The sequence below is a fragment of the Astatotilapia calliptera genome, chromosome 6 (genome assembly GCF_964374335.1).
Source record: "Astatotilapia calliptera chromosome 6, fAstCal68.1, whole genome shotgun sequence".
Lineage (NCBI taxonomy): Eukaryota > Metazoa > Chordata > Actinopteri > Cichliformes > Cichlidae > Astatotilapia > Astatotilapia calliptera.
The window spans coordinates 21,021,322-21,029,930 of record NC_137427.1 but is presented as its reverse complement, the minus strand read 5'-3'; the positions used below and the strand labels follow the sequence as shown (position 1 = coordinate 21,029,930).

Below are 8,609 nucleotides of genomic sequence, written 5' to 3'. Positions count from 1 at the left end.
TGCTCTTCTTAAGTGGACTTAGGGTTTTTCTTCTGCAGGAAACTGCTTGACACTCATTAAATCACTGCTGTTTGATATTCATTAATTTATTCCATTTGCACTGACATGGCCTTATTGGACACGTTTCTGGTCAATTCCGGCTCTGTGTTTAAACATTCATGAGTGCCGTAAAAGCCGATTACACTGTGTCTGTGTTTCTCTCTATTAATCCAGTTTAATTAGAGCCAAGTGGTCCCTGAACTTTTGGATGTTAAGTCTCAAAGAAAGTGATGTCACCCAACACTAAACACTGATTAAAACTATTGGGTTAGCTAATGTGTGCCTCTTTTCTATCATTTCATTACATTTTAGACAGAAGAATCTAGGTTTAAGGTCAGAGTAAAGGTTAGAGGTCATTCAAGTAGTTGTTAAAGTTAGAATAACTCTGCAGGAAAATAGATGGAGGTCAATGTAATGTCCCCTGAAGCGATGGAAACACAACTGAGTGCATGTGTGTTGGTGAAGCAGCTGCACACAGATGGTTTTAGAGGGTCAGTCAGAGGTGGACCTTTGTGCAGGGTCAGGCAGCGGTCCATTATTTATTCATGCCGACGTATCCGAAAGGCCGCCTAATTGCACCAGGAGGAGCCCAATTACGCACAGGGGCCTGCGGCCGCTCTGTCTCACATTCACAGGAAAGTGGGAGGTGGATCACATGTCAGCTATGACCGATGCTGTGCGTCTTATTTACATTTGCAGAGCTCGGGTTCAGCTCTGTAAACACACAGTGTTTGTGTGTGTTTATATGCTCGCTGGAACAGCAGATGCTGGCAGGAGTGCCAAACAAGAAAAGACAAATGTTGTCAGATAGACTGGAAATTGCTTACAGAACCTCTTGACAAGTGTTTGTTTTTTCTCTGATCATGACAGGCAAAGGTAAGGTGTTTACGGTGCTGCTGGTTGTGTATTTGTGTAACATGAGCACACATACATAGTCTTTGTGTTACAGTGGGCTCCGGCGAGGATGTGAATACGAGCTCTGGGACGGAGAAGGTGATCAGCAAGGAGCCTTTCTGCTCCCTGCTCCCTCGACTGCATTCATCTTCTCAGTCTACAGGTGATATCCAGTCTTAAAACTTGCACTACTTATCTCATATTGTATTTACCAAACTGCAAGTTGCAAGAGAAAACTACAATTTTTGCAGAACTTTCATCTTGTGAAAAATTAAGCATACAGCATTTTTGCTTTCATGGTAATTTAGAGGGTAAGTGGCAGGAAAATGCTGCTAATTAAATACTCAATTAACTGACTGGTCATCAGTGAGTGACAGCGCCTATATAAAAACAGAGGTTTTGGCAGTTTGCAGGTCAGTATTAACACATGCCAAGGAGAAAAAACATTTGCAATGATTTTAAAGAAGCAATTGTTCCTGCCATCAGTCTGGGAAACCCAACATTGTACAGTGAGATTATTCACAAGTGGAAAACATTCAAGACAGTCACCAGTCTTCCCAGGACTGGACATCCCAGCAAATTCACCCAAGGTCAGACCGGGCAAAGCACAGAGAAGCTCCAAAAGACCCCCAAAGCAACATCTCAGGCTCTAAAGGCCACAGTTAGCATGTTAAACATCAGTGTTGATAACAGTACAATAAGAAAACGCCTGAACAAGTAAGGCTTGTTTTGAAGAGTTGCAAGGAGAAAGCCTCTTCTCCCTGAAAAAGAACACGAAAGCAGATGCAACTTTGTAAAGTTACATTTTTACATGTTTGAATACAGAGCAAAGGAAATATTTAATGTTATTATTAATACCTGCTTTTAAAAAACAGCTGCCAACAGAAACTAACAATATCTAACAAACCCGACACTTTTCTCTCTATTCAGATAATCAGCACCGTTCTTGTATCGTCTCTCCAACTTCCTCCCTCCACCTCTCTCGTGCCGCCTTTGTTTTTCCTCAGCCTATCATCTATCTGATCAGGTTTACCTACAGGCTGCAGATATTTTCCAGCAGCTGTGTAGAGACAAGCCAGCCAGCCAACATCAGCGTCTACATTATGGAAAAAAGACGGAAACATCGCTGCTCAAGAGCGGGGACAAAACCATGGAGAAGCATGTGTTCCAGCTTGCCTTTAACACACTTAAATGTAAGATTACAGTGAATTTCTACAGTGAACGATTTAGAATAGCGCACCATACTTTAACCATATTTAGTTTTATGAATGCAGATGAACTGTACTGTATATCCAGCATGGCGGGAGCCCACTGGTGGTTAAACATAAAGTCAGGGGGAAATTAATTTGATCCCCTCTACTGCCACCTCTGAGGACTTTACCCAACTCCTAGGGATAAGGTAGCCTTATCTCTATAATGAATAACAGAGGAGAGCAGCATATGTCAGCTCCAATATTCACTTTCTGAATAGCATCTTCAACTGCAGGCAGCAGATTAAATAATATATAGTCATACATTTCATTTCTCCACGTGACTGCAAATTGCTTGAGTGGAAGTGCAGTAGATGTCTGTTTGGGAGGTGATAAGAGAGTGCATGTCATGGGCAGACACACACGCACACACATATAAATTCACTTTAAAAAGCCACAAGTGCGCATATAGTGAAAAACACAACGTTTTACATACATTATTTGACCATTTAGGTGGCAGCAAGTTTTTCCAGATACCTATCTTTTCTTTTTGGTTGTCCACAGCCACCTACAATGTAGGTAAACAGAATTTCTTCTGAATACTAAAGCGCAGCATTTTCTATTTTTGCAATAAACAGTTTGTAAAACACGCATCATTGATTCTCTATGACAAAACAAGAAATAATCATCCTGATTTTGAACATAAGACAGCATAGTGACTAAGTGTCACTACCTATTTAAATGTTCTGTAAAGTTCCTTATATAGGTTCATCCTTCACTTTAACTCGTGATATATCTAGAGACCAACATGGTGCAGTCGTTTGATACTATGTGAATCTGTTCCCATGTCACCATTTCCAGTCACGAGGTGTGTCAGTGTCACTATGACAGAACCAGCTAACCTTAAAAGGCTTGTTTCTTATGGGTAAAACATGGTTACATTTGACTGGCAACTTGTTTGGTTATAGAATGATTCTGGGTAGACATCCGCATCTAAATGATAAATCTCCTATACTGTGTAGCATTTAGGCTACTTTAGCCTTCCCACTATTGGTGCACATCTGCAAGCCACTTTACACCCCACCTCCACTCCTAGATCCCCCTTTTCTTCCAGACTTTATCAGTCACATCTGTTGTCATCTCTGTACCACTGGCAATATCATGACTACAGCAGCCTCGACTGAAACACATTTATGACATTCATATGTATCTGCATGTAAAGGGAATTCCTGTTTTAGTGTGTATTGCATAGTGAACTTGCACAGGTCTCTGGACCGCTACAGAGCATAGCAAACACCCCCCTTCAGTTCTTGCCCAGCAACACGAGTAAAGGAAGGGAAGGGGCAAACAGATAGGGTTGGCGAGCTGCTTTTGAAGTGTTGCTGCATGTTGCATTTTTCATTCACTGGATAGAATTCTTTGTCATGAAAATTGCATGAATATCTATGAATGGAATATAATATTTAAAAAAAAAAAAGGTTTTTCAATATAAAAAAAAATGAATACTGAAATCCTACAGAAACCAGTTCCAGATGCCACACACACACACACACACACACACACACACACACACACACACACACACACACACACACACACACACACACGCACACACACACACCAACATGCAACATACTCACTCTAAATTTGGGTATTGGCCTGGTTGTTGCCACACAGAGCTGGTAACCATAACAGAGCATTTGGCAGCTAATGAGGCAGATATTCTCTCAGGAGGAGGTAGAGACAAAATTAGAATTAAAAGAGATGAATTTGGACTTACATTTGTCAGCTTATCAGAGGCACGACAACAGCTGAACACTAAACTTTCTGCATTCATTTTTTTAACCACCTGGTACCGTCTTGCTGACAGAGCTCAACAGTGACTGAACACTGTTTTAATGGCTCCAGTTCCAAAAGTGATTTTCTGGAATAAGCATTTACTCCACTGACAATGTCTAAAGTCCTTATAGAAAGACTTTTAAGCCTTGAACCAACCAGTTATGACTCATGGCAGTGAAAGAGATAATTTAGATCAAAAAATAAAATGAGGCAAAAGTTACAAGACATGTCTACATAATTACTGTCTGCATAATTGTCTACATAACTACCCAACCTATAAGCAAAACTATGCCAGATTTCACAGGAAATGAATTCCAGCCTTGTCAGATTTAATCCTTTTTGTGTTGTTTAATAGCTTTTGTTGTTTGTGTGCACTGAAGTGTACACAGACTTACACATTTCCATGGTAACAGCAATCACAAATGTCACTGTTTCAGTTCAGTACTTCTTTCATGTGAAAGCGCAAATGAAATGCAAACACAGGCTTGTGGTTTCCACAGGAGCTCGCAGTAAGTCTACTTTGGATGCTCACAAAATTATGGCTCATAAACAGGTTTTTTCCTTCGTTTTACCACCGGAACCTTTCTGTTGAGCTCTCATTGAGTTCCATTTGCCATAACCTCATGATACTTTAGCACTATTGTGTTTTCTGCTGAACAGGAACACTCGTTTCCAGAAATAATTTTCTCGTTACTCTGAGTAATTTCTTGGCAGCAGGGACAGACTGACAAGATAATTCAGGCTGGTTATTTGACTCCATCCCAGGCCACTTAAACTGACACTATGTGTTATTTAATACTGCCTCCATATCATAATTTCTGCTGCGTCTGTTATCCCTGTATTGTTGCTGTTGTTCCTGCATCATCGTATGTAGCAATGTTGCAACTGACCAATCACATTGCTGTGATGTCATAGCTTTGCAATGTGGGAGTGAACAGCATTTCTTTTTTTAGAAAATTAGTTTCAAGTGTTTTATATATATATCTATATGTATATTTCAATAATAACTATATTATTAATGAAATGAAGCTGCACCAATCAGATGTTCTAACATCTCCATCACCACTGGTTGAAATGCAACCACAAACAATAACAGAGGCTGTTATCGTTCTGTTTTTAAATATTACTTCAACTGGATATATGGGAATGATTCCTGTTATTGCAGCATTCTGCTAGAAACAAAGTGCCTTGAGACACAAGTTAAAATCAGTGCAGTGCTGGCTTCTTGGAAGCAAAATTAAAAGAAGTGAGGGGTGGCTCCACATGTGATTAAAGTGTTTTCAGTAAACTGTTTTTCCATGTTTAGCAACAAAATTGTGTCCAAAATAAAAGTGAATACGTGTGTAGACAGTTGTCTGCATCCATAAGTGTACAAAAGGAATAACTGAACAGTTTTTAGGTTATTATACATGTTATTATATGTGTTATTACTCCCCTCAGGCTCAAATTCATGTTGGTCTGAAAGTTATTTGGATTAAAAATGCAAAGCTTTGGGACAAAGAGCCTCTGAACCTGAGTTTTAAAGGTTCTGGCTGCAGGTGAACCCTCAAAAACCCTCTAGGAATACACTAATCAATGCACATACTAATTTATAAAGGGACCCAGTGACTTACAAAACAAATAGTCTGCCTGTTTTAAACAGAGATACGCAGTAAGCTCAAGGATTTTTGTTTAGCTCTTTTCATTTTTAATTAACTCTGATGGGCACTTTAGCATTTCTTCTTCATTCTTCCCCCCTCTTGCTCTCTCCCTCCTGGAACTTTTTATTCCCAAATTCATTATACCAAAAGTTTTTTTTTACTTTATGTGTAAAGTAGCAAGTAGAGATTGAATGACTCATACTGAGTCTTTTTAGAGGTCCTTCTACTCATTCCTGCGCTCTACTAATGCTGCTCAAATTCACCGTCAGGGCACAGGGAAATATCCCAGCGTCCAACATTGACTGGCAGCGACTTTGCAGGCTCTGGCATCTGTAGTTCTGACTCTGAATCAGAAATGATTGTGTATTAACTAGAATAATAACCAAAACACAGTTGCTGTTAGCATATCAAAAAGACACATGACCTTGGTTCAGCTGAAGACAGAGCTTCAAGATATCAGCAAATAGAGCCAAACTGTCTATATGACTAAACAAGTGACAGAGTATGATTATCCTCCGCTTTGATGGACACTACGATTCAAATTTCTCTTAATTCATTAAAATTCAGCCGATGTTTTTTTCCCTTTGTTCATTAACAACTTTGTTTTCCTCCTAGATCAAGATTTACTTGAGGACATCATCTCCGACAGCTGCTTCCATACTTCGCAGCATATTGTGAGTCCCACCAGATTTGACATTTGGGTGTTTACAGACTCAAATCCAATGGTTTTTTTTAAAAAGAAAAAAAGAAATACGCTCACACACTGAGTGTGTGAAACAGTCTGGGAGTTATCTGTCTTCAAATGAAGTGTTTGTGGCCGTATGAGCGCGATTCATCCGAATATTGCGGAATGATAGCGAGGGAGGCAGGGACGCAGTTAAAGGCCATTTGTATTCAGACGTGTACATGGTCTGGCTGGTTATAGGTGGCAAGTGATACACACAAGGGAGAGGCAGACACACTCTCTCTGACTGGGAACCGTAAATTATGCTGTGAAACACTGCGCTATGACACATACATGGATAAGAGACTCGCTCCGCTCGTGCGTGGCTCTGTGTGGGAATGATAAGTCGAGGGAAACGCAGAGAATGGGCTGAGGCCGTTAGTCTGCGAGTGCGACTATAAAACCACCACACAGCTCTTTATAATTCAACACACATCCTTACTGCAACATACATATTCTGCCTCCCGCACACACACACACACACACACACACACACACAAACACACACACACACACGCACAACCTGACAAAAAGAGTGCATGTACACAGCCATAAGGAAGAGTGCAGACGGACGTGCTCATCATTTTTACTTTACTCTTTGGTGATCATATATTCCTGTTTTGAAGAATGAAGGGAACCCTTAACTTCAGCTTTTGTGAACATTTCACTGCCTTCTAACTCCTTTGTTTGGTTTTCTGGTTTGAAACGTCACCGTTTTGACTCAGTGTGACACAGCGTTTGGATTAAAGGGAGGCTCAGACCTCTCAGTAGAGAGCTGAGCTTCCCCTCAAGCTACAACATTTTGAGTCAAAGGGCTAAAACAAGAGAAATAAATAGCCCAGAATGTTTTTAAAAGAGGGCAGGATGTTACACAGTGGTGAACAAGGCCCTGTCCAATTTTTTTGAGATGCATTGCTGCCAGTAATTCAAAATGTGCTGATATTTTTCTTAAAATAGCACATTTTCTCAGTTTACTCATTCTAAAATATATTTTTAAAATATAAAATACGGTTTTATAACATTTGCCCAGGTTTTTTTTTTTTTTTTTGCCCATTTTTGCACAGCAGTCCAATTGTTTCAGGACTCAGTCAGTAATAAAGCCCTGCAATGTTTTTCAGTCTGACGACTTGCTGCCTTTGGCGATGGTGATGCTGTTCGACTTTCAGGACAAAAAGTTTTCTCCGTGTGAACGTCCAACGATAGAAGGGCAAGAACCCATCCAGGAAGTCAGGAACCTGGAGAAAAGTCTGCACAGGTGTGTGTGCGAGTGTAAAAGTCACATGCGAACAACAGAAGTTTATTTATGCATAACCAAATAACCAAAACTGAATCAAAGAAACATGAAAATGGGCTCTGCTGTGTTTTTACAGATGTAAGACCAAGCTGGCTGCCTCTCTAGCTCGCTGCAGAGTGAAGCAGAATCTGCAGAGTGTTTCCTGCTTCCTGTCCGACAGCGTCAGGACCAAACAGCACCGAGCAAGAGGTCTGCCACTGTGCGCATGGATCGACACTCTCAAGATCAGGTAGTTTCAGCATGATTTTTTTTTTTGGCTTAATGCAGCATGTGTTTAATGCCTGGTAAAGTTTACTGGTGGTTAAAGCAGAATACTGACATGCAGCTAATCGGAGGGCACTGGTGTCTCTGTATTACAATCTAGTCTCCTGTATCTGTACCTGGTGATGTGTGTCTCTGACAGCATGTTTTGTCCTCTCCCTGTAGTCTTGACGAGATGTGTGAAGCGTTACAAAGCGCCGGTTTGTGTCAAGCGGAGAACGAGACTGAACTCGCGGAGTTCACGTTCTGCAGGGACCCCCTCTGTCCCGACACACTCATCTTCTCGCAGCATCTTCAAGCTTGGCTCCAGCACAGCAGCCTCACCGCCACACGTGTGCTGAACATACAGGTAGAAATCTGGGTGTGCCTATATTTGAGTCTTAAGAGCTTAAAAAGAAGGTGAGAAGACTTCGTCAGAGGTTTTCGGAAGACATGTCACCTTTCATCCAAGAGTTTTCTTCAGTATTAAAAATTAAAGGTGGAGAGTCTCAGGTATTAGTCCCTTAGGAGGTGGCTGTTGACTCGCCGTTAATGTGTAGCTGAGTCTCCAGAGTGTACTTGCACTTAAAGGTCAAAGGTCACTCTTTCAGGGATGGCAAAATGGCTTGAAAGAGGAATATAAGTGACCATCATCGAACAGAGGTGGTGGCTTAGGACACCTGCTGTCACCCACCTACAATTTATGTCTTGAGATCCCTTACCAGACCTCAACCCCCACACACACTGCT

The 8,609-nt window shown here is 41.0% G+C and overlaps 1 protein-coding gene across 1 annotated transcript in view; it reads left to right on the top strand.

The window, feature by feature from the left end:
• Positions 1–902: 902 nt before the first annotated feature.
• Positions 903–8,609, top strand: part of LOC113023424 (putative methyltransferase NSUN7) — a 36,428-nt gene continuing 28,721 nt past the window's right edge. The window contains exons 1-7 of the mRNA XM_080302215.1: positions 903–915; positions 989–1,096; positions 1,866–2,126; positions 6,218–6,276; positions 7,445–7,581; positions 7,697–7,849; positions 8,047–8,230. Coding sequence (XP_080158341.1) covers positions 903–915; positions 989–1,096; positions 1,866–2,126; positions 6,218–6,276; positions 7,445–7,581; positions 7,697–7,849; positions 8,047–8,230 — 915 coding nt within the window. The remainder of the gene's footprint in view (positions 916–988; positions 1,097–1,865; positions 2,127–6,217; positions 6,277–7,444; positions 7,582–7,696; positions 7,850–8,046; positions 8,231–8,609) is intronic.